Here is a 24,105-nt window from a genome sequence, read left to right as displayed (position 1 = left end):
CTTGAGAGTATGAAGATCGCGTCTGGGTAGATCGAGGGGCATGTCCAAGGCAGGGCCTGTATTCTGTGGCGTCATTTCACAATGGGTCTGCTCGAATGGCTTCAACAGCCACGGTCGGCCGTGAGCACGCTTGCGGTGCTACAGAAGCTGCTCGTTTTGCGACGGTATTGTACGATCATATTCAAGTCTGAATTCGAGGAAAAGGTATGCATCGGAGCGTAGGAAGCAGGTCGTTGGCACACGCAATGAAAGGTTGGCGCTGGCCGACACAAACGTTGTCTGGCGACGATGATTGCAAACAAGAGGGAAAACTTCAGTGGTCGGAAAGCGCGTTATCAAGGCTGCAATGACGTCGGTTTGATTCGAGGACAAAATGTACTGGGCTCACGGTGTTGCAGGCGATAAAAAGGTCATGCATGGCTGGCAAGGCGTCGGCGCTGGGACAACCCAGGTCGAGTTGCCTGATCACGGAGGTGCGAGAAAGGAGACGAGTTGCAGAGACAGGAATCGAGAGCATTTCATTTTGGTGCAGAGTGATGAATGCGGCTATTTGTGCGGCTCTGAGCCTCGGTGTGTTGATTGACAGTTGCAGGTTGGAAAGAAGATTGCTTCAACGATGCTGGCGGCAGAAATCCTGGCCTCGCGAGCGTTAGTCATCGGCGACAACCAATGATTGCAAGGTAGCAGAATTCTGCCAAAACAATCGCGCTTGAAGGGAGAATCTTGAGATATTGTGATTATAGTAATAAAGACACAGGCGACAAGGTCAATAGGCCTTGAATAAAGTTGTGTCGTTGGGTACCTTAGAGATTATTTTTGCGCTTCAGTGGATAATTTCTGGTGTGCTCAAATTGTGGGTGGGGTTGGCCATCTCTGCTCGTGAGCGTGAGAACCTAACACGCGAAGAGCGTTCAACACAAATGACTTATAATCGACGCAAACTGCTTGCGGTAACTGGGAGTACAAGTTTATTGAGGCTGATTCTAGCCATGAAAAACTCCACTTCTTTGGACTGATGCTCAAGCCCTCTCGTCATACCTCAGCCATCATGGGCTTCAAGTAATTGCTTACCCTGGATCTACACTTTCCATGGGATTCGGTGTCAATTACGTCCAAATCCACAGAACTAGCATCCAAAGTAAAACTATTCGTCTTCGACAATCTATCGCTCTAACGTTTTCACTTGTGCCAGTTAATCAGGCACCGGAGAGGAGCGCCTGAGTCGAAGTTGATCTGCTCGTAGTAACTATCACTCACCCTGTAAGCTTACGACCACCAAACCGTCAGATCGTGTGTCATGGAGGCTACATAACATCTATGTAAAGTTCAGATTACATTGGCTTACGGCAGCTTTCTGTTCATGAATCTCAAAGACTAACTCTATTTCGCTATGCGCGAGGAATCATGTTTGGCTTAGTCAAATGTACGTATTTGTATGCTAAACCACGAAATAACCTATCATTAATCTACATATCAGAGAGATTATCGTGGTTGGAAACGTCGCTCACTGAAACTTCCTCCCGGGAATCTAGTATGGTATCCTCGAAGGTTCACTTCGCGTTGTACGTTGTCCATCCACCCCCGTGCTTCTGGTGTAGCAGTCCACATATCAGGAATAGAAGCCCGAGCATTAGTATTGAGGCCCATTCTTGTATCTCGAGGCTCTCGTCTGTCGGCCTGGTAGCTTCTACTAACCTGGGGATATCCATTATCCCTCCCAACTTCAGATTGCACATCCGTCAAGAACCTACGCTCGTTTTCCCGCCGTTGTTCGTTCGCTCTCCTCGAGTAGTGCTGCTGCTTAGCTCCCAAACGTGTACCTGGTTCGACTTGCCTGTATCCCTCACCGGGAATGTATTCCCACTGTGGGCTTTCATCAGGGTTTCGCCTTATTTGAGGTTCAACTCTTCGAGGTCCAACTCTTAGGGATTCATGTGGTTGGGGTAAGCTTCGCGCAACACGGTATCCATCAGAAACGACAGAAGGAGAAAAGTCCCAATCGCCGGAACAAGGAGTAGGAAGGACAGGAGAAGTAGGCGATAGCCATGGCGTTGGGTTATACATTGGCCCGACCATCCTTCTCGTCTTGGGTTCCCAGTTAGAGTTGGGATTTCGGGCTCGGTAGCGTCTCATGTAGTCCTCGTAAGCAGCATCGTTGTTGGCCTGGCTGTCAGATGCAAGCGGTGTTCGGTCATGATCGTTCTGTCGGTAAGCCATAATGAAAGTTATCTTGGTATATTACTTGGAAAGCGAGCAAAAAGAGAAGGAGGAGTATTTATACTTGACACCGACAGCTCATAAGTGTAGCGTTTAGACCTATGATCTTTTGATAAGTGATTGACATCTTCCGGGATCATTGAGTGTCTGCCAAAGTAAGGCAATCAAGCCGTGAATTGACTGACATTATTAGCTTGACTTGGGTGAAGAACATCTTATTCGAGATAGCAATGAGGTTCGTGTCCGGAACAAACTCAGTTCTGTTGATGCTGTTTGTGAAAAGAAGTGCATACAAGGAGGCTACTGCTAAGTCTTGGACAGCTCTTTCTGGAACAATGAGACTGAAAGATGCTTCGCCATTGAATGCAAAGACGATGGTGTTTATTTATCACTAGAGGCGCTTAGTATCTATCCAATCAAAAGGCAAGATGGCCGAGCGGTCTAAGGCGCTGTGTTCAGGTTCGATTCGAACTAGTAACGATTCGCAGTCTCGAAAGGGGCCTGGGTTCGAATCCCAGTCTTGTCAATTCTTTTTGTCCGTGTCGCCGTGCGCCAATCGACCATGATTCTCTTTTGCCGCGTCAAATGGTTTGAAGCCTCAGCCATCCTTAACGATTTGTTTCAAGTCATTAGCTACCTTTGCTCAAAAGGCATCGCACGAGTGCGAATCGGAAGAGGCTGGCATGTCTTTACCCCATGTGACTCTCTCCCTCTCCACTCGCTCCCAAATCAATTGGTGCGCTTCAATCGGGGATGTCGGAGCCGGAGTCGACTCGCCAAGTTCAAAGCGTTTTGTCGATCTTTATCAAGTTTGAGAATTTCCCCGCAGACTCCCCGGAGCCATTTGATGCTGGTTCCTTGCCTCTACCCCGGATTTTATCCATGAGTTTATTCACGAACCGAACGAACCCTCTCGAGTCATGCCTAATTTTCGCAAACGACCGGCGATGTTCGGCTGCGGCGCCGACCGCTGGCTAGAAACAGCTAACGCGGAAACATGAGTCCATTCTGGGATCGTCATCTATAAAAGAGGTTTTAGCCTCGCATGAGGGATTCTCTCACCCCTTCTCGTGAGTCTCTCATTGATGCTTGTTCCCATCCATTGGGCCCTTCAACTTTACCCAAAGACATCTGCACGAGGTCAACACCATGTCTGAGAAGCGTGACGAGCTTGAGAAGTCCGATGTACTCCATCGCGATCTGACCAATGACTTGCCGCCAGAGGTACTTGCTACTGAGATTGCGCACGAAGTTGAGAACAACAAGTTCTCACCATGGACGCCGTCTATGTTTCAGCTCTATGCTGTGCTCTTCGTGGCGTATTGCTGTGGTTGTCTCAACGGCTATGATGGCAGTTTGATGGGTGGACTGAACGGAATGAAGTCATATCAAAGAACTTTCGACATGTACGCTCATAACCACCTTGCGGCGAGTGTCATTTGACTGATCTGCTACAGGAAATCTGATGGTTCTGCTACTGGTATTGTTTTCATGATCTATAATGTTGGCAGCATTGCTGCAGCCCCGACTGTCCCTTTCACCACTGATCGTTTTGGACGACGCGCTGGAATGTTTACTGGTGCTCTCATCATCATCATCGGTACTTGTGTTCAGTGAGTAATTGCCTAAAACATTCTACAGACAGCGCTAACAATAATGAAGGGCAACCGCGAAAGCCATGCCTCAGTTCATGGGTGGTCGATTCCTCCTCGGCTTTGGTGTCTCGTACTGCTGTATCGCTGCCCCGACCTACGTCAGCGAGCTTGCTCACCCCAAAGTAAGCAGCATTGCCAAGTCTACGTAAACCTTTCTGACCATAGCTTAGTGGAGAGGTACTCTCACCGGTCTCTATAACTGCATGTGGCCTGTCGGAGCTATCATTGCTGGCTGGGCAACCTATGGCAGTGCTTACATCAAAGGCAACAACGGTTGGAGAGTCCCAGTCTGGATCCAGCTTGTCACCTCGGGCATTGTCGCAATCTTTGCATTCTTCCTCCCTGAATCTGTAAGTCTCTTTGCCAAGATCACCACCGCTCACTTACTGACCAAGTAACAGCCCCGATGGTTGATCGCCAATGATAAGCACGATGAAGCTGCCGCCATCCTCGCCAAGTATCACGGCGAGGGATCAGTCGACCATCCCATCGTCCAACTACAGATGAAGGAGATGATGGCCCAGATCTCGACTGAGGCTTCAGACAAGAGATGGTGGGACTACCGTGAGCTCTGGAACTCGCACAGCAACAAGCGACGTCTCATCTGTGTTCTCGGTATGGCTATCATGGGTCAAGCATCTGGTAACTCGCTATCAAGCTACTACCTTGTCGCTATGATGAACACGGCTGGTATCAAAGATGAGAAGCTTGTCCTTGCTCTCAACGCCACCAATAACGTTCTTGGACTAATCGGCTCAGTTATCGGTGCCCGTCTTACTGACCGTGTTGGCCGTCGACCTCTTCTCATTTACAGTATTCTCTTCTGTTCAGTCATCTTTGCCGTCATCACAGGAACATCCAAGATGGCTGTTGACGACGCAAGCAACAAGAACGCAGCCAATACCACCATCGCGTTTGTCTTCCTCTTCGGTGTCGTCTTTTCACTTGGATGGACCGCCCAACAAAGCATGTACATCGCAGAGACACTCACTACCTCGACACGAGCCAAGGGAACAGCACTGGGCAACTGGGCTTCTAGCTGTATTTCCCTCGTCCTGGCCTACTCTTCGGGACCAGCCTTCGAGAAGATTGGTTACTACTTCTATCTTGTTTTCGTATTCTGGGATCTGCTTGAGGCTGTGTTTATCTTCTTCTTCTTCCCAGAGACGAAGGACCGGACGCTGGAGGAGCTTAACGAGGTCTTTGATGCCCCTAATCCTGTCAAGAAGTCACTGGAGCCTAGGACTGCTGAGACGGTTCGGGCGACTATGAACCAGAATGAGGCAAAGGTCATTGATGTTTAGATAGTTGTGAACTGTGTGGTATAGAAAGACTGTCGGTCGATATTCATATAGATCTCAAAGAGTCTGGTTAATCTGCAATGTTATACCTTCGCAATGCTCGTTCATATCGAAGAAACCAGAGAATCTCATGACGATGGAAGGCACTCACGGTTCTCGAGAGGACGATCTTGTGCCACATGAAAATAGTAGTAGTCGTGCATCATCGTAAGTTCAGCGATTCCTGTTACCCTCCATGTATAACTTCGAGCCCCTGGTAGAGGACGTATCACTGACTGCATGTCGCCACGAACCTTGAGTGGACCATGCCAACTGTCAGACTGGATTTGCAACATGGTATGAGAGTTCAGACGGTGAAGGAAGCATGCCATTGCTCCGTCGATGGTCCGATGCAACATGTACCACGAGGTGCAAAAGTCTTGGCTCAAGTAACGTTGGAACAAGGGTATGTTCGTCCCGGCTCCGACATCCCCGGGCCATCACTGGATCTCCCCCTGTCGATTACCCCAGACCGTTCACTCCTTGTTTACTGTCGGCCCCGCATATGGGCCGGCAGATCATGTGAAGTACTCACAAAGGAAGGTTCCTATGATTGACTCAAGGTCTCCAAATTGGTGCGCATATGAAAGAACCCGTTGGAGGAAATTGCAATGCCGATCATATAACCTTAAACTGGTTTCCAAGTACCGAATACCCGAGTAGAGCTAACCAGAAGTCGAGTGTGAAGTAACGGAGACTTACCCCAGAAAAGAGATTCTTCACATCGGGCCATGTCTCGCCGGCGTCCGAGCATACCGCAAAGAGAATTAAGCCGGAGCGAAGTATAATAAGAACCTTGAGTGATCCTCGAAGCTGGTCCCGATCAAGCTCCAGGAACTGCAACTGGGTACTTTGAAGAGGTCCCATACCAGATCGCATGATGCCTCGCTTCTTCTCAACTCTTCTTGCTGTGCTTGCAGCCAGCACCGTTCAGGCTTCTCTTGACATCGTGTCTGGAGCAACATGGACAGCTGTGAGTTGACTGAAAGCTCAGTGCATGAGTGCTTTGCTGACAGGATTTCACCCAGACCAACACTGGTGAGCATGTCCAAGCTCACGGCCATGGCTTGATGTAAGTATCAGACCCTATCTTGTCGGGCAGAAATCTGATTCTTCAAGTGAGGTTGATGGAACCTACTACATGATTGGCGAGGACAAGACAGACGGGACATACTTCCAGAACGTCAACTGCTACTCCTCCACCAACCTCGTCGAATGGACATACCGAGGTGCTCTCCTCTCCCGCACCAGCGATGCAGGCGACCTCGGCCCCAACCGTATCGTTGAAAGACCCAAGGTCATTTACAACGATCAGACAAAGAAGTATGTTCTTTACATGCACATCGACAGCCCAGACTACAAGGATGCGCGGGTTGGTATCGCAACTGGTGATAGTGTATGTGGCAAGTATACCTATCACCGAAGCTTCAGGCCTCTTGGTAGGCAGAGTCGCGATATGGGACTTTTCAAAGATGATGACGGATCTGCATATCTCATGACTGAAGACGTAAGCCTTATACTGTGAACTTTGGTAGAGGACAGGGACTAATCAAATTGTAGCGAGAATATGGAACGCGAATCATGGCATTGTCAGATGACTACCTTAACGTCACTGAGATCACATACGAGTGGCAGTACTTTGCCGAGTCCCCAGCTATGCTGAAACAGAACGGATACTACTTCATCTTTGGCTCTCATCTGACCGGATGGAATGCCAATGATAATGTAAGCGGCCGTTCCGACCCTTGGCTATACTTCAAGGTTACTAACGCAACACCCCAATAGATCTACAGCTACGCCAAGTCACTGTCTGGTCCATGGTCCAACTGGACCGAGTTTGCACCTGTTGGATCAAAGACCTACCAAAGCCAGGTCAGCTACATTCAGCCCCTCGGTAACGGTAATGCCATCTACATTGGCGATCGCTGGGTCTCTACAAACCTCGCCGCTAGCACCTACGTCTGGCTTCCGCTAAAGGTCGATGGCTCCAAGGTGACACTCAGCTGGTACGACTCCTGGTCGCCAAACCTCTCAAAGGGCACTTGGTCCGAGACAAAGATGACAAAGATCGAGGGTGAGACTGCAACGATGGCCAATGATGCCAGGGTCATCTCATGCAGCGAATGCAGTGGCGGTAAAGCCGTCGGCTACATCGGAGGCGACAAGAAAGGCACTCTTACCTTCAAGAACATCAAGAGCTCGGGTGGTACAGCTACTATCAACGTTAAGTACCGAAATGGCGACACCGGATCACGATATGCGACTGTCAATGTCAACGGCGAATCTCAGAAGCTTGCGTTCTTGTCCACCAGCCATCTTTCTCAGACGGGACTCAGCAGGGGTTTCTTTGATCTAAAAGAGGGGTCGGATAACACGATTACTATCTCCAATGATGATGGATGGGGCCCGGATGTGGATGCGCTGATGCCCCCAGCGGCATAAGTTGGACAGAAAGACGATGCCGACGGTATAGTTGTAAGGTGTTCTAAGGGGAAGCAATTCTAGCCCCTCTCGAACACACATTGTCAGCCACATTTGTCGAGTGTGCTCTTTTGTTGCACATAAGCTAGTCATTGAATTCAATTTGACTCAATCGATGACCCATATGTGAAAATCGTGAGGCAAGAGTTTGCGAACATGGTCATTAGCTCATGCGGGGTAGCAGCAAGCAGTAGGCTAGATGCCGGCTTTCATATCCAAAACAGGCCATAATTATGCGATAAGTAATCAGGGTCTTATGATGTGTATGTCCCATAGTGGATCTTTTGCTTGTCTTGGAGCAAGAGTATCAACGACGCGACGTCTGCTGCGCTTGTTTGAGATCGCAAACTATTTCCTTGGGTCGTCTGTCTACACGGATCTCGGCAATTCAACTCCACCAACTATCGTCATGAAGCATCCATTATCCTGGAGTCTCAAAAGATGGATTTTGACCATGTATAAATAACCACCCTTCGTCTCCAGCATCAGGATAGAAAAGTGGCAGAGCGCGCCATCTCAACCTTGTCTCTCCTCACTGTAATAACCTTATCTACTCTACCTATCATGGACCAAACTGTTAAAGTCGGTGCCGTGCAAGCAGAGCCTGTATGGCTCGACCTAGAAGGAAGTGTTGACAAAACCATCTCCCTGATCGAGAAAGCAGCCGTTGATGGAGTCCAAGTACTTGGGTTTCCAGAAGTTTGGATTCCTGGTTATCCATGGTATGATCGGAATCTGTCAGCCAAAATGGTTTCATCTACTATGTACGCATGATGCTAACAGGGCTATGCAGGCAAATGTGGACATCTCCAGTCATCAACAATGGAGGTTGGATCCACGAGTACATGGCCAATTCTATGCGCCGAGACTCACCTCAGATGAAGCGAATCCAACAAGCTGTCAAGAAAGCGGGTATGCTCGTCGTTCTCGGGTACAGCGAGCGAGATGGAGCAAGCCTGTACATGGGACAATCATTCATCGATACAAGTGGCGAAATTATCCATCATCGACGAAAGATCAAGCCTACTCACGTGGAACGAACAATCTGGGGCGAAGGACAGGCCGAATCGCTCAAAGTTGTCGTTGACACCAAGTTCGGAAAGGTCGGCGCGTTGAACTGCTGGGAGCATTTGCAGCCATTGCTTCGATACAACGAATATGCACAGGGTGTGCAGATCCATATCGCCAGTTGGCCAGCTGAGTTCGAGATGCCAGACCCTGAAAAGATTGCTTGGCTGTACCACGAGACCGGCGAGGCGAGCTATCGCGCAAGTCAGTTCATGGCCATTGAAGGGGCAACTTTTGTCGCTGTGGCCTCACAGGTTCTCACCGAAAAGAACTTGGAAAGAAACGGGCTGACAGGCAATCCTGTCACCAAAACAGTAAGATGGCTAACTCCCATGGAAGCTGGAGAGATTGCTGACTGCTGATTTAGCCGGGTGGCGGATTCTCGATGATCTTTGGGCCCGACGGCAAGCCACTTGCAGAGCCTATCGGTGACGGTGAAGAGGGCATCATAACGGCTGTGGTCAATCTGAGAGATATTGATAAGCCCAAGGCTTTCATTGACGTCGTTGGGCATTATGCGCGGCCTGACCTGCTGAGTCTCAAGGTCAACGAGAAGGTTGCAAAGCATGTCGTCGTGGATTAGTGACAAGGAGAGATAACGAAATGCTGGTTTCTCTTTCAGTAGTATCCAAAGTTCATATTACCATGGCTCAGGAGATCTTACTCTCTGCGAAGGTTCGGATCATGCCCGGTTTCGTTTCCATGATAGCGCTTGTAGTTACTCGTCCTCTCAAGTATCTGATCGCACACACTGCCAATTGCCTTTTGGATTCAAATACTCTAGAAAATAGCTGTTCTCATGCATTTATTCAGTCTATTTTCAGCTTATGCTCCACGAATCCTTGAACTTATCGGACACTCTCGATTGCTGGGTCGAATTGCCTGTTTCGGATCATTGACGAATATGGCGATTATTGGCGGATGACACATCATCTTCTGGACCCCGCTGACTCCCATCAAGGATGGTAGTGACAAGATACTAGAACAAACTGACAATTCGTCCAAGGATTCTAATTTTCCTCCCGAAAAGTAGCTCGTGATAATCAGTGTCGCTCACTTTTGGGAGGTAGACCGGAGATGCTGCCGAAACAAAGCTGTTGGACCTGCAAACGTAAGATGACATATTCTATGGTGGTCTTCAAGCTGACAAGTGTAGGGCGCAAGATCGGCTGTGATAGGGCAACTCCGAGTTGTAATAACTGCATTCGGACGCAAAGAAAGTGTCTTGGGTATGGCCTTCAACTTCTCTGGCCAGATCGTCATGATGGACGGCGGAGAAAACGTGACCCTGCTGAGCATCGGCCCCCAGCAACACCATCAGGATCGGTTTACTATGGCAAATACTTCTTGAACACATCCATGTCAGATATTGATATTGCTTTCACAAATAGTGGTGGCCATATGCTTGTGGACCTCTTCCGACAACGACCTCGACGCAGTCTCACACTTCACGGCCCCTTGCTCGATCGTGCAGGCATGCTCCTCGGTTATTGTGTGTGAAATTCTCCATTCCCCTTGGGCAATGGCTAACGGAACCAGATCAAAACATTATATCCCCAATGATCTCTACAACTCAAGCTCAAAATGGCTTTTGTTCGACATTACTACCCATGGCTTTATCAAGCCAAGACAATTCAGCTCTTGCGTTGCTCAATGCAATGATAGCCGTAGCAATGATCCACTACTCAAACTCGATAGCTGATGCAATGTCGTTCAAACTGAAAGCCGTCCGGAACTTGTCAATATCTCTCGCAAGTAGTACGAGGTCAAAATGTGCATCGACCAATCAAGTCCAGCTTGCAGCAGTAATGATGCTTTGTGTTTATGATGTCCGTATGACCAGAAATTGGGCTACCGTAACTAATGCTTCACAGGTCTTTGATAGAGAAGAGCACAATTGGCACATTCATTTGAACGGAGCGAAGGAGATAATAAGGCGACAGTGCACAGATACCCCTGGCTCAAGCTCGGATTTCCTGCTTACCTGGTGGCTATATCATGATGTATTGGCTGCTTTCAACTATCCGTCATGGCGACTTAACGAAAGCCCTGGCTCCGTGTCAACATCCGCTCTTTGCGCTTTCAGTGGTGACAAGTTTCTCGTAAGTGCCCCCGTTCTAACGTCCACTCTTCTGACTCTGGTCCAGATCGTGGGGTCTTTGGGATGTTCTGTGGAGGTCCTTGAGATCATTGATGAGATCAACATGATGCGACTACACTCGGCACAAGATTGTCTGAGCACCTCAACGCTGCAAAGGTGCGATTTGGCAATGAAGCTTTACAACCTGCGACAGTTGGTTGCGCCCATCGAGTGCTCTGATAGTTTAAGATCACATCGCATTTTGGCTATCGCTGAGTTGTATCGTCTAGCGGCACTGCTCTATCTCCAACGCGTTCATTCCATCGCGGAGGATGATTTCACGCGGCCGGCTTACGTACAACAAGCCCTGGGAATTTTGAAAAGCCTAGATGTTGCAACCAGTCCATGGCCAGTGTTTATCATCGCGTGTGAAGTCGATGAGCAAGATCGAGTCAGCATTCTGCATACCCTTGACAGAATGGACAGCGTGAGGAGCATTGGCAACATCAAAGTTCTACGAGATATTATCAAGGGTATCTGGAAACAGCAGGATCTCCGGAGTATAGGGAAAGCTTGCCAGCGTGTCGATTGGTTGCAGTTTGTTGAGGGCGATGTTCCGGTCCCGTGGTTTATCTAGGTCACGTCTAGCTCTCGTTATGTCACATGAAGATGTTGAACAAAGGCTCCGACGGTGCTTCGCGCTACGACGTGTCCATCATGGTGTCCTGGCTTATGAACCCCTAGGGCAGACTGCGCATGACGCCACTGGCGGCCCTTTTAGCTTTGCGCGATATGTATTTGATCTTCAGGTAGGCAGCTGGAAATGATTGGCATGAGGAGGGGTCACAATGAGACAAAGGACTTGAGAGTTTGTCAAATGAGCGCGCTAGCAGCTGTGAATCCTCTGGTATCATGAGCATCATCAGGACTACCTCTAACGGCACTAGAAGCGATGGGGACTAAATGGTGACGCTCGGAAAGTGTTCTGAAAAGAAGTGCGTTATTAATTACACAGTGACAGGGAGCATCCGTGCTCAGTCACGCGTGCGGACGAGGACTTGGCATGATATAACGCGACGCGATGTGACACGTCGAGGTGCTTGCGTACTGAGTGGCATTGCGTGTCCTCTAACAATAATGGGGCCTTCAGATCGTTGTCGAACTGACCAGCCACAAATGGGTACTTCCGATAAGACGGCTTATCAGTGCGATAACACGTCTGTACCATCAGGGGATAACCCCTGTATTTGCGACCATGCGCTCGCTACGGCGGCACTCAAGAGCCATCAACGCAAAAGGTACATTTCCTTCTCCTGTCAACACAACGTCTTGCAAAGTCGCTAGAGCTGACAGAGCCAGCACCTAGAGCCCAACAGACAGGCAATTGAATGGCTTCAAGTACCTACCTCTTTTGCAGGCACCATTTCTCGGAGCTTCAATTTGCGCTGGTTCTCTTTTTATCGCTGAATCATCGTACTGCATTTACTTACTGGATGTCTGGGTTGCTGTCTGCCCAGCAACTATTGACTGCTTCTTATAGCTTATTGAGCTACAAGATCAACACGACAAGCAGACGGCTAAGGATCAGTTTGCTCAGCACGGTCACAACCGCGCACTTGGCGACAGCCAAAAAGTGATGCAGGTCACAGACAGAGCCAGCAAAAACATACAACAGCGGGGATTCGCTGGTCGTCACCGACCCAACTACTGATCCGCCCCTTACAGGCTTGACTATGGGAGAGCGGACGGGATCCCGTATTTTCCTGCAGGTATGGTCGTATGTGCAAGACAGAGCCTGTCTCTTGACCTATATCGACGACTTCACAGTAATCCCATCACCCACTATCTTTTCTCTTTACTCACAACATCTGGTGGTATTGTTTCTTTGAGTTATTCTTCTGTCTTTACTACCCCTTACAGAAGATCAGGTAACTTCTTATCGATTGAGTCACAATGAGTCAATTTAATTCGCTACAGTGGTTAAAATCCTACTCCAGTGGATCGCTGACCACATGGTTGGCATCCACTGAACTCACCTCAATCGCATCAACATCAAAACAAGCTTATTTCCACGATACTACCTGTCCAAAATCAGGCAATGGTAAACAGTCAATATGCAAGCACTATGCCCAGTTTAATAGAGAGTCGGCTTCATGGTCTCAGGGAAGATATGCCAATTGACTTTTTCGGCCATACATCAAAGCTTACCCTTGAGCTTGGACTCAAACAATTTCGCCATGGCAAGTGGCGGCAAGACAGGCCAACATCAATCGCACGCGCCAACGACCCAACAAGTTCTGGTTGGCTATGCTGCTCAATTGTCATTGGAACTCCCATAACTGTAGATTGAGGAAGTGATTCAACAAACTCGACCGAATCAGTGCATAATCCCAAGCTCAAGAGTCCGTGGTTCGTGGCCGGGAGTCGTCTATGGTGCCCGTCAAATTGCGGCAAAGCAACAAGCGGGTTTAGCTCAGTTGGGAGAGCGTCAGACTGAAGTCCAACTTCAATCACTATCATCCGATATCTGAAGGTCGTGTGTTCGATCCACACAAACCGCATGTTTCCTTTTTGCTCTCCTCGCTAGTTGCCGGTGGGTCTGGTCTACTTGACTGGAAAGTGTCTAGCGTTGAAGAACCATATGAATGGGTAACATCAGGAACTTCGTGTTCAAGGTCCTGGTCGTCTTAGCGTGCAGACTGGATGACGCAGGGTCTTTATGCCTGGCTACTGGGGCAATATCCTTGATTGAGGCGCGTCTTGGAATAACAGTCCTATGATATCCCTGCTACCTATCATGCTGCCAATTATTGATCAGCTTCGACTTCATCAAATCAATTCTTGTATGGCAATTCTTTCGCTCTCCGCCAACAAATTGAGTGGGCATCCCAACCCACTCAAAAAGCACTGTCGGTGTGGCTCAGTTGGTTAGAGCGTTGGTCTCATAGCACGAAGCGTGATTTGGTCCCAGATCAGAGTAATCCAAAGGTCGAGAGTTCGAGCCTCTCCACCGACAAGAAACTGTCTTTTTGATCGTATCTCTCTTTTTGATCTTCCGCGTTGACGAGTGGCTCAAAGACAGCCAATTCAAGTTCACATTTTCCCTATGAAACTGCTGAAATGACCCAGCCACAGGTACTGACCAGCACGATCTATGCCAATGTCGCAGCGGACCCCAACTTGCTGGGATCAATATGACGAAGTATTAATTGGATGCGATTCAAAGCTCCAGTTATAAGTCGATCGTTCTTTTTACTCGGTTATGTCGGCACTCTGTAAGGCTGTTCTCAGTATGTCAGCATGAGCCATGACGCATCATGTAAGCACGGCTCATGAACGCCGCATACTCGCTTGTCCGAATACAGTATCTCATTCGAGATCAGTCTCAGCCTTATGATAATTATATCATTTGCGAAGTATTCAGAATAGAGATTCATGGAAGTGAAGGCTTAAACGAGTAACCCATTCGAGCATGTCCAACATCATCACATCGTTGTGCAGGAAGAGGCCGTCGAGATGAACGGCATTTAAGAAGTCATGATGCTGGAGAACAGTCTTCCTTTCCATCGACAAGAAACGATCTCACATCATCTATCAACTGTCACGTTTAATACTATCGTCATCTTACTCAGGATGCTCTCTTTCTCTTGCATCATAACATGGGGCACGCTCCTTGCAGCGGTATTCCTCCTCGACATAGCCTCTAATTTTAACCTATGCTGACAGATAAACAGGTTACCAACGCTCATGAGACCGAAGCATATCCTCCAAATGTCACCATTTCCAACACGACCACGTCCATGTTCCAGCTCAGCAACGACACCGAGTTCTCATTCATCCTCAGCGAATATCTTTCCTTAGCCAACGAAGGCGGTAGCGCTACAGGGGAAGTCCTCCGAGCAGCTGCTGTGATCGAGCCAAACAATCCCGAGAGTTGGTACCACGAATTCAAGTTTCTTGCAGACAAGATTCGTGAACAGGCTGTTGCTGCTGAGAAGAAGAAGGACTGGGTCTCTGCTCGCTCAGCCTACTTCCGGTCCTCATCTTACTACAGGGGTGCCGACTTCTTCTTACACGGCAATCAGTCTGATCCTCGTATTGACATTCTCTGGCAGAAGCAAAACGCAAGCTTCACAAAGGCCGTCAATCTTCTTCCCAATCCTCCGACCTTCGTTGAGCTAAAGGCAACCAAGTTTACTGTTCCGGCCTACTTTTACCCAGGAGATGCTCAACTCCCCGCTGGGAAACACCTTAGCTATGGCAAGAAGATTCCTACAGTCATAGTTGGAACTGGATACGATGGGTCTCAAGAGGCTCTCTACCATAGTAACTGTCGTGAGATCATACAGCGTGGCTGGAACTGCATTACATATGAAGGACCAGGACAAGCGACAGTGCGCCGAAAGCAAAATCTTGGCTTCATGCCCGAGTGGTGGGAGGCCGTCACCCCCGTTGTCGACTATGCTCGCAATCGTCACGATGTTGACCCTGATAGAGTCGCTCTCATTGGCATGTCTTTTGGTGGGCTTCTTGCACCATTGGCAGCGACACATGAGCACAGATTGGCAGCTGTTCTTGCTATTGACGGCATGCTCAACCTTCAGCGCTCTATCCTTGAGCAGTTCCCTCCAGCTTTGACCAAGCTCTTCCTTTCAGGTAACAGCACTGCTTTTGATGGTGAGATCTACAGTCTTCTCAAGAACCCCAAACTCCCAACTGCCCTGAGCTGGCCGATCAACCAAGGAATGTGGGCGTGGAATACCAAGAGTCCTTTCAAGTGGTTGACCATGGTGGGAGAGTTCAACCTTGACAAGCAAAGCCTGGCCAAAATCAGGTGTCCCGTGTTTGTCGCCTCGGGCCAGGATGACATGACTGCTCCGGAACAGCCAGAGGAGATGGCGAGGGCTTTTGGAAAACAGGCGCACTACTTTTTGTTCAAAACGAAGCTGGGATCTGGGGTTCATTGTGCAATTGGAGCGGAGAATCAACTTGCTCAGGAGACATTGGGCTGGCTTGAGGGTGTCTTCGACAAAGCCTCCAAGTGAGTATCATGAAGGGAACTTGTGGTCCAATGGGCGACATCATAACCTGAGCTTTTTAAGAAGGTCATCGTGAGAGAAGCACACACACTTTGGCTCGAATTGTTTCAAGCTATTTATAATTTCGTTATCTGAGTGTCCTCGGAGCAGTATTGCTGCCATCTATTTCACGTTATTATATCTAACAGTACAACCTGGATCTATCATTTTATTTATACCATGCGTCGTTTTAGCTCCGCCTCAATCACTTTCTGCTTCACTCTGTGACGATTCCATCTCTGCCTTTAGCCTCTGATAAAACTTGCTTCGTTGTCGAATAGTATTCCCGTATCGAATGAAGATGAACGGGATAACACACATAAAGACGCTCACAACCCCAAGAAGCGTTGAAGCCCATCCAACACCGAGTTTGGTGTACATGGGTGCCGCAGCGATACATAGTCCCGCACCAGCAAGATTTCGTAGGCACGTCCCCGCCGCCATGGCCGATGCTGAGTACACTCCGTAGCAATCGCCCAGGTAAGTCGTTAGAGCGATACTGATGAGAAGCTGAGCAGCTCCGAACGGAATTCCTGCAACCATGGGCGACACCCACGAGATATCGGACCGTGCGGTCCAGCCAGCCCAGAAGAGTGAGATTGCCAGAAGAGGCCCGCCCATGCATGCTAGAGGCAACCTGCTGTACTCATTCTTCTGTGCCCAGGTTCGACCGGCCTTCTTGCAGCGTCTGTAGTAGGCATCCCATAGGAAGAATATTACCAGGCCAAGGCAGATTCCTCCTGCAATGGGCAAGTACATGAAGCTGCTTTTCTTGTTTGACATCCCGTAGGTGCCCTTGAAGACGATAGGATATGTCTGAAAGAACATGTAGTATACGCTGTAAGCTAGCGCGATATATGTAGCTGTTGCAGCGACGATCAGCTCGGTGAAGAGCATGTGCAGTGGTCGAATGAGCACGACACTCATGAGGTTGCGCCAACCCTTTGCTTCAAGTTCAATCGCGGCATACGTCTCAACATTGCCCTGACCAGTCTTCACTGCAGATCGCCTGATCTTTTTCGCACGCCTGGCAAGGATGGTAGGTCCAAAGGTCTCTGGTAAGAATGCCAACGGAATGATGGTCACACCTGCAAATATGAGACCGAACCAATATGCCCAACGCCAAGAGATCGGGGCCAAGTAGGCAGCTATTGTTGGAGCAATCAATGGCGCGCAGATACTCGCTGTGTAGTAATATGTGAGAGCTCTGCCTCTCTGAGTTAGGTCGCTGTGTATGTCTGCGATGATGCCGCCGCCAAGTGTGCTAGGCGAGCTGCCGACAATGCCCGACATGAGCCGGAAGACCAACATTGACGGCCAGTTCGGCGCTAGAGCGCAAGCAAGAGTGAATAGGGTGTAGACGATAAAGGCCGCTTGGAGAACGTATTTGCGGCCTTGGAGCTCTGAAAGAGGCCCGAAGAGGAGAGGTCCGAAGACGTATCCTACGAGGAAAAGTGATATTGGAAGTGCCAACTGTGGGTTTCCTCGTGTATCGTCGATACCGAACTCAGCGGCCATCGGTGACATGGCATTGGCTGGGAGGGATGATGAGAGCGTGCTGTTGAATAATGTCAACGTGAGAGTAAAGACTACAAATCTCTTCTTGGCCTAACAATTGTCAGTACTTGGAATCCTTTGTTGATACGGGAACCGCATACCTTGGACCAGTTGTTGGGGTTCTCTGGATCATTGCTGTCGAATGTGACGATGACCCTTGTTGTTTGTTGCGACTCGAATGATGTCTTCTTCTCAAGCATCAACAATCCTGGTTCGGGATCCGATATCGCCTTTGAGACCTCCATAACGATATGAAATGATTGCCGTCTTGTGTATAAGAATGTGGCGTCTGACGAATCGGGATTACAAATGCAATTATTATCACCACAGATAGTATATTGGAGGATTTTGGAACGTCACACGAACAGGAACAAGGTGTGCATTGCTCGAAAAGGTAGGATATTCTCAGACTTAAACAATCCTTCTCTTGGCTGGAAGCCCGTTCAGTATTTCCGCTTGGGGACGCTGCAAGCGGCAAGCCATTGTGGGACCATGCATTTCGCCATCGATATTTGTTCGTTGGTTGACCTCGAGTCTACTCAATCAATTCGGCCCAATAGCAATGCTGTTCATATTAGAGACGTTCGGCATTGCCTTAGTCCCACCTCTTTCTTGTACTTTAGCTGACAATTGCCTGACTATCAGAATGCTCGCAAGAGGCGTAAACATGGTTATAGTCCGGACACAGAAGGATTCATCAAGAGATTGCGCTCAAGAGCGCCAATGTGTACTTCCATGGGATCCATTCCTCATGTTCGTGTACTTGAAGGATCTTGTCTGGCCGATTCTTCGCCTGGCTACAATGTCGGGAGCTCCATCTCATCAAGTGAACGAAGCTTAGAGACGGCAGATGTAACTGGCTGTGCACGTCGCGAATGACCAAGTCACTCTCTATATCTTGACCATGACAACCGTGAAATTGATTCGAGGTCGATGAGTCTGTGATGTAATCATGCGGCGATGCACCCTTCAGCCTTGCGAATCATTGTAAGATTTCGCACAGCAGACAAGAGAATTGTGTCGGCAGTTTACAATATGCATAAGTCGACGGGCCTTTGCCCAATCGGGTCTAGAACGACAATCAACTTTGCATGCAGTCCCCGCTCGTCTGAAATGTCCCAATAGGGCTATTCTATACGATCGTTCGTCATCGGCAATCACTCAGGCTCTTCAGTTTGTTTGGTAGTAAGGAAGCGTCCAACACGCTGACCTGGCTCGTTCATTTCCGCCAATTCCGATCACTGTTAATTACGCTTGTGCAGAGCAATGTCTGGCCGTGTTGTACGACGGCGAAACGTCAAGACTCGCAACCGCAATGGCTGCGTCACGTGCCGAGCTCGGCGGCTGAAATGTGACGAGACAAAGCCAGAATGCAATAACGTAGGTCTTTGCCAATGACTCGTATGCCATCTCCATAGGGCTGAGTTACTGATTCGTGGTATCCACAGTGCACACGCTTGTACATGCCATGCGGTGGTTATGCAAACCAGATCATCTTCAAAGATCAGAACAAGCTGTTCGCTCATGACTCTCCCCGCAGGACACGGTCAGGCCAAGCGATAGCCGAGTCTTCAGACAGGCGAGGTAGTGTTGAAGATGCACCACAAGGCGAAGAAGAACAGAGTCCGGCACCTGAGTACTATTCTTCGTATGTAGCTCCAGCACCAGAGTTGCAGAATGATACCATTGCGGCTCAAACCCCTTCTTACGATGCTGGTCAGGCAAATAATAGCTCCGACGTAACTGCCGCACTTTCTTCTTCTGATACACCCGCGGCTTGGGACTCTGGATTAATACCTGACGCCGATGTTGACGCGCCGGCACTGGCTGGAAGTATCCGTGGGGGCTTACCATACATCGTGTCACCAGTTGCTACATCGGACCAAAGTCACCAAACTTCTTTCCCATTCTTCGGGCCATTGAGCGTCTCATCTCCACAGCTAGCTTCAAGAACACAGGTTCCGACCCCGAGAAGTAGTCAATTCTTCAATGGACTTCACACTGCGCCGATCATCCCTCAAGGGCTTCTTGAGAGCATGAAGTTTCCCGAGGATATGCTCTACTACCATCACCTTCGGGATACATCGCCATACGGTGTCCTCACACTCCTATATCTAAACGATATCATGGATGCCGGGTTTCTCAGTGCATCATTTTACCATGCCGCTTTAGCCTTGTCAGCTCTCAAAGTCTCCAAGTCCAACATGGGACAGCAGCTACGGAGTCAGGCAGCGATACACGCACTAGAACACTTTGTCATAGCTCTAGGAGATGTTGGGAACATTCCGATAGAGGATATGAACCCAGACATGCCGACACCGGGAAACGAACACGGCCCTGGGAGACGAGAGAAGATTGTGTCTTGGCTTAGTACAGTCTTGTTACTGGCACACTTTGAACTAAGAAGAGCGCAGATGAGGCTATGGTGCGTACATGGTCGCGCAGCGGTCGAGTTCCTGTCGACCCATCTGAGCCTTGTGAGGGAGACAACTATTGGAGAATCTCTGGTCTCGGCTTTCTCAAGGATAGCAGCCCTTTTGGAGATCTATGAGGGGACACATTCGATCCAGGAGCAAGTTGTATCATCTGAGGCGTCACGGTCTCTCGTCCAGTATCTCGCTGGCTCTACGCTGCCCTATGATAGGCTGCTCTACATCATGCCCAGAGTGAATGATTTGGAAGAGAAATGGAGGTCCAATCTTCGACCAGGCGCGGAGTGGGATCAGCGTGTTGACGAACTTAGACTTGAGCTCGAACAATGGCGAGCTAGCCTATTGCCGGAAGACATCCCTGACTTCGACGGCGAGGGGCCAGAGGCAGACATCAATATGAGGCCCCTAACGCTTCTTTCCGCCCCGGAACCAGTCAGGCCGGCTACAAGCTTTACGCATTACCTCGTATCTACGCTTCGACTTGACCTGATGTACTCCCCAGAATCAGGCCCCAGACTCTCTCCCTCTGAACGATCAGCCATATTGCGCAAGATCTGTCGCCTTGCAGCCGGCCTTCCGTATGACCTCTCCGTTATCGTCAACAACTACGGATATGGAATGCTCCCTGCGATGCTCAACGCCTACCATATGTCCGATGCTGTTATAGCAAACTGGATCAAAGGATGGGTTGCGTCTAGGCCTGACACAAGAGAAGGCATTTGGGACATAGAGCGCGTCCAGAGATTGATAGCGTATCTAGATAAGGAGTATAATAGTGAGGGATCAAGATCTGGATGGACTGTAATCAAGACTCGGATGGTAGACGCGGAAGAGAACCGAGAGGACGCGCAGCAAAATACGAGAGAAGAGCAATCTCGAAGTTTTTGCGTAGAGATATCCTGCAAGGGAAAACGTGGTTGGAGCATTGACTTTGTCGAGATAGAATAGCTTAATAATGCGGCGATAACAAAAGCCAATACATTGACGTCCCAAAAACAGAGAGGAAGAAAAATAGTAAGCTCACATCGCGTGATCCATTGCGGTGTAAAAAAAATCATTCGCCTATGTCAGAAAAAAGCGTCATTGCGATTATCGGATTACCAATGCGAGAATGACAAGTTTAATTGCTGAAAACTTGTAGGGCGTAGTGGACGACAAGCTCATATGACTCAGAACAGTCACTACACAATGAAGGGCGCAATTGTCAAGTTGACATTCTAAGCAAAGATGACAAATGACCTAAAGATTTTGACAGTAGCGCATGCCACAGGGTGCAGCCACTAAATTTTCATCGGGCCGGTGGCCAATCATACGCGGCGAAAATTGCATAGCTCGTTTGTCCAAGCCCGAAAGGGAACTATTGAACGAGGACATATCATGTTATGTCAAACAGGAATTTTACAGGGAGACAATTCGAGAGAATTCTATAGAGTCATATGTTAGGTGAGAGAGGATGTCCAACAGGATATAAGAGCATGCGATTTCCTGGCAGTTTTTGTCTTTCACTCTACTCATCATCAAGCAACTCATTAAACAAACATCAATTCAAGAGCATCTTCAACTCTAATATCAACACTTCAAACAAGTTCAATCACAAGATCTATACACCATCTCCACATTACAACTATATCCTGCATATTGCAGCCGACCCTATAAAACCACTACTATATACAACTACAATACCTCAAAAAAAAAAAACACCACAAATTCCAAACACAATGGAATCCACCAAGATCAACGCTCGACGAGTCTGGTCCTCAATTGTCCGACATGCCAAAGAGCACCACGACTCGGTCAACGCGGCCGTAGTTGCATACTACCCCCAGCCATCGCCTGCCTACACACCTGGCAGCAAGTCTGCGACATCCTCTGTCCTGTCATCCCCACGATATTCGTTTGATAAGCCTCAGTAGAAGCTTTGAAGAGAAATGGCATAATACACGAAGTGGATGATTAATGTGTTAGCTGGAGTAAACCATAGGCTAAGAGTTATTGCATACTGCTAGTCTATTTTGAAGGATCTAAAGGAGTATGTAAGAGTTAAACGATTAATAATAATTAGAGATTGAATACCAAAGATACAGTTATATGGGTGTCCTGAACCATTTCCACGCACTGTGATCTAATGTTATTGATTAGTTATATACCTGAGTCAACTTTCCGCGTCTTGTGCAGGCTTCTACAGTCTGTGTCGGACCAGTTATATAATAACATATCTGACAGACGTTGTGTAAAGCGATAGTGATTACTGAACAACGCAGTCTTCTTGCGGAGTTGCGGAGTTTCTGCTACGATAACCTCAACATGAGACCCGAGATATCCGTCAACATCATTTAAATACAAGAGGTAGGACCATATATCTGCGAAGAAGAGCTACATTGGTAGGGACCTGAAGAACCAAGTGGCTGCCAGTATTAAGATACTCTTTACATCTCTTCAATACGTGTGAGGGTCTTTCAACATCACCTCCTGTCTCCCGATACGTATGTTCAATCCAGAAACATGACTACCGAGCAGTCCCACAAAGCCGAAAAATTCTTCCCACGAGCAGGACTTGCACAAGATGGATGGTCGACGGAAGACGAAGCGACAGCGACATGCTACTGTGGTGCGGTTCAGCTGGTCTTGGTGAAGCCCCTGTAAGCAACCGGAAACCCCAAGACAGTCACTAATGGCCACCAGCCTTTAAACAAGCCTGGCTTCGTTTTCTCCTTCATCTGTCACTGCAGCGATTGTCGCAAGATCACGGCTTCGATGTTCACCACTGGTATCGTTGTTCTCGACACACACCTAAAGCATGTCCGTGGTGAAGAGAACCTCAAACTGTTCAGCCAGTCGGATACAATTGAGAGAGATAGAAGCGCAATAACCAATTTCTTCTGCATAACGTGCGGATCGCTTATGTACCGACGGTCTTCGGCTTATGCAGGTGTTAGTGTCCTAAGAGGGGGCACAGTTAATGATTTTAAGCTTATAGAAACAGTGCTAAAGCCAGGCGATAAGCAATTCTGCAAACATAAAGTGGCCTGGTTAAGTAGTATAAAAGATTTAAAGCAAAGCCAAGGACAAGTTAAGATATAAGACTAAGTATCTTTAGTTTAAATTACTACTTTTTTATTAATATTATATTAAGGGTTTAACCTTTACTTAAGCCTTTATAAAGTTATATAACTTTTAAGTTTAAATTAAACTTAAATTTTAATTTTAAAGTATATAAAAAAAATATTTTAAAAGTTCCTTTTTTTAAGTTTAATAATATTTATATTAATATCTTTTTATTATAATTAAAAAGTTAATATAATTAATTAATAAGTAAGTTGTTTAAGTAAGTAAGTTACTTTTTTTAATATTTTCAATATTATAACCTTTATAATTATATTATATATACTTTATAATTTTTTTTATTATTATTATTAATTATTTCAGTTTAACTTACTGCTTTTTTATTAATATTACTTTATTTACTCTTAAATATAAGGTTAATTAATTATATATCTTAATATATATAATTAATTAATAGATATTAATTTAGCTTTTATTAATTGATTTATATAAATAAAATTAATTTAATTCCTTTATTATAACCCTAGTGTTTATATTATATATATATAAGGGGTCTATAATTTTTATTTAATAGAAATATAACTACTATTAGACAATAAGTTTAATAATAAACTAATTCTATATAAGACTAATTAATATTAAATTAATAGCAGTCTAGAAATATATTATATTAAAACTAATAATAACCTTATATATAGTTAACTATATTAAAAATATTTTAATATATATATATATATTTATTTAATATTAAATAAAACTTAATTTATTAGCTATTAATAAAGTATCTTTATATTAATAAGCCTAATATATATTATTTAATTATTAAAAGATATAATACTTTATAAGCTTAATATTATACTTTATATTATTTATAAATATAAACCTAATATAAATTAATTTATCTATTTAGAAACCTTAATTATTATATATTAATAGCTTTTAGTTAAATTATATTATATAATATTAAACAATATTAATATAATAATACTTATAACTTTTATTTAACCTTTTAATACTAGATATATATAGTATATCTTATAATAAAAAGTCCTTTTTAATATAAAAGATATTTTTATAGAAATTAATAAAAAAAAAAAAATTTACTTTAATTTATTTAATTATCTATAAAGGGAA

General features: G+C 46.8%; 9 protein-coding genes and 4 non-coding genes; 10 read left to right on the top strand and 3 right to left on the bottom strand.

Moving 5' to 3' along the window:
- Nucleotides 1-1,482: 1,482 nt before the first annotated feature.
- On the bottom strand, nucleotides 1,483-2,217 carry FFUJ_12606 (uncharacterized protein; the record flags this gene model as incomplete). Its single annotated transcript, XM_023582232.1, has 1 exon — nucleotides 1,483-2,217. The coding sequence occupies one exon, from the start codon at nucleotides 2,215-2,217 to the stop codon at nucleotides 1,483-1,485; it is 735 nt and encodes a 244-aa protein (XP_023434791.1).
- Nucleotides 2,218-2,638: 421 nt separating this feature from the next.
- Nucleotides 2,639-2,742, top strand: tRNA. The gene has a single exon. It is a non-coding gene (tRNA).
- Nucleotides 2,743-3,366: 624 nt separating this feature from the next.
- On the top strand, nucleotides 3,367-5,176 carry FFUJ_12605 (related to lactose permease; the record flags this gene model as incomplete). XM_023582231.1 has 5 exons in its annotated part: nucleotides 3,367-3,623; nucleotides 3,675-3,830; nucleotides 3,880-3,994; nucleotides 4,043-4,222; nucleotides 4,274-5,176. 5 exons carry the CDS (start codon nucleotides 3,367-3,369, stop codon nucleotides 5,174-5,176), a joined length of 1,611 nt encoding a protein of 536 aa, XP_023434790.1.
- Nucleotides 5,177-6,092: 916 nt separating this feature from the next.
- Nucleotides 6,093-7,654, top strand: FFUJ_12604 (related to glycosyl hydrolase family 43 protein; the record flags this gene model as incomplete). XM_023582230.1 has 5 exons in its annotated part: nucleotides 6,093-6,185; nucleotides 6,241-6,284; nucleotides 6,332-6,719; nucleotides 6,773-6,937; nucleotides 6,998-7,654. The coding sequence occupies 5 exons, from the start codon at nucleotides 6,093-6,095 to the stop codon at nucleotides 7,652-7,654; spliced, it is 1,347 nt and encodes a 448-aa protein (XP_023434789.1).
- Nucleotides 7,655-8,257: 603 nt separating this feature from the next.
- On the top strand, nucleotides 8,258-9,344 carry FFUJ_12603 (related to aliphatic nitrilase; the record flags this gene model as incomplete). XM_023582229.1 has 3 exons in its annotated part: nucleotides 8,258-8,430; nucleotides 8,487-9,075; nucleotides 9,129-9,344. The coding sequence occupies 3 exons, from the start codon at nucleotides 8,258-8,260 to the stop codon at nucleotides 9,342-9,344; spliced, it is 978 nt and encodes a 325-aa protein (XP_023434788.1).
- A 533-nt stretch (nucleotides 9,345-9,877) lies between these two features.
- FFUJ_12602 (uncharacterized protein) lies at nucleotides 9,878-11,478 on the top strand (the record flags this gene model as incomplete). XM_023582226.1 has 4 exons in its annotated part: nucleotides 9,878-10,253; nucleotides 10,301-10,590; nucleotides 10,636-10,863; nucleotides 10,909-11,478. 4 exons carry the CDS (start codon nucleotides 9,878-9,880, stop codon nucleotides 11,476-11,478), a joined length of 1,464 nt encoding a protein of 487 aa, XP_023434787.1.
- Nucleotides 11,479-12,503: 1,025 nt separating this feature from the next.
- On the bottom strand, nucleotides 12,504-12,619 carry FFUJ_r11. Its single transcript, XR_002792813.1, has one exon. It is a non-coding gene; the product is annotated as a ribosomal RNA (ribosomal RNA).
- Nucleotides 12,620-13,302: 683 nt separating this feature from the next.
- On the top strand, nucleotides 13,303-13,401 carry tRNA. The gene has a single exon. It is a non-coding gene (tRNA).
- Nucleotides 13,402-13,749: 348 nt separating this feature from the next.
- tRNA lies at nucleotides 13,750-13,856 on the top strand. Its single transcript has one exon. It is a non-coding gene (tRNA).
- Nucleotides 13,857-14,474: 618 nt separating this feature from the next.
- On the top strand, nucleotides 14,475-15,886 carry FFUJ_12601 (related to hydrolases or acyltransferases (alpha/beta hydrolase superfamily); the record flags this gene model as incomplete). XM_023582225.1 has 2 exons in its annotated part: nucleotides 14,475-14,522; nucleotides 14,576-15,886. The coding sequence occupies 2 exons, from the start codon at nucleotides 14,475-14,477 to the stop codon at nucleotides 15,884-15,886; spliced, it is 1,359 nt and encodes a 452-aa protein (XP_023434786.1).
- A 234-nt stretch (nucleotides 15,887-16,120) lies between these two features.
- On the bottom strand, nucleotides 16,121-17,721 carry FFUJ_12600 (related to fluconazole resistance protein (FLU1); the record flags this gene model as incomplete). XM_023582224.1 has 2 exons in its annotated part: nucleotides 16,121-17,527; nucleotides 17,578-17,721. 2 exons carry the CDS (start codon nucleotides 17,719-17,721, stop codon nucleotides 16,121-16,123), a joined length of 1,551 nt encoding a protein of 516 aa, XP_023434785.1.
- Nucleotides 17,722-18,742: 1,021 nt separating this feature from the next.
- Nucleotides 18,743-20,856, top strand: FFUJ_12599 (uncharacterized protein; the record flags this gene model as incomplete). XM_023582223.1 has 2 exons in its annotated part: nucleotides 18,743-18,856; nucleotides 18,925-20,856. The coding sequence occupies 2 exons, from the start codon at nucleotides 18,743-18,745 to the stop codon at nucleotides 20,854-20,856; spliced, it is 2,046 nt and encodes a 681-aa protein (XP_023434784.1).
- Nucleotides 20,857-22,410: 1,554 nt separating this feature from the next.
- Nucleotides 22,411-22,989, top strand: FFUJ_12598 (uncharacterized protein; the record flags this gene model as incomplete). XM_023582222.1 has 2 exons in its annotated part: nucleotides 22,411-22,547; nucleotides 22,638-22,989. 2 exons carry the CDS (start codon nucleotides 22,411-22,413, stop codon nucleotides 22,987-22,989), a joined length of 489 nt encoding a protein of 162 aa, XP_023435196.1.
- Nucleotides 22,990-24,105: the final 1,116 nt, after the last annotated feature.

The sequence above is a fragment of the Fusarium fujikuroi genome, chromosome FFUJ_chr08 (genome assembly GCF_900079805.1).
Source record: "Fusarium fujikuroi IMI 58289 draft genome, chromosome FFUJ_chr08".
NCBI lineage: Eukaryota > Fungi > Ascomycota > Sordariomycetes > Hypocreales > Nectriaceae > Fusarium > Fusarium fujikuroi.
The sequence above is the reverse complement of the archived record's forward strand: the minus strand, read 5'-3'. Positions and strand labels throughout refer to the sequence as shown.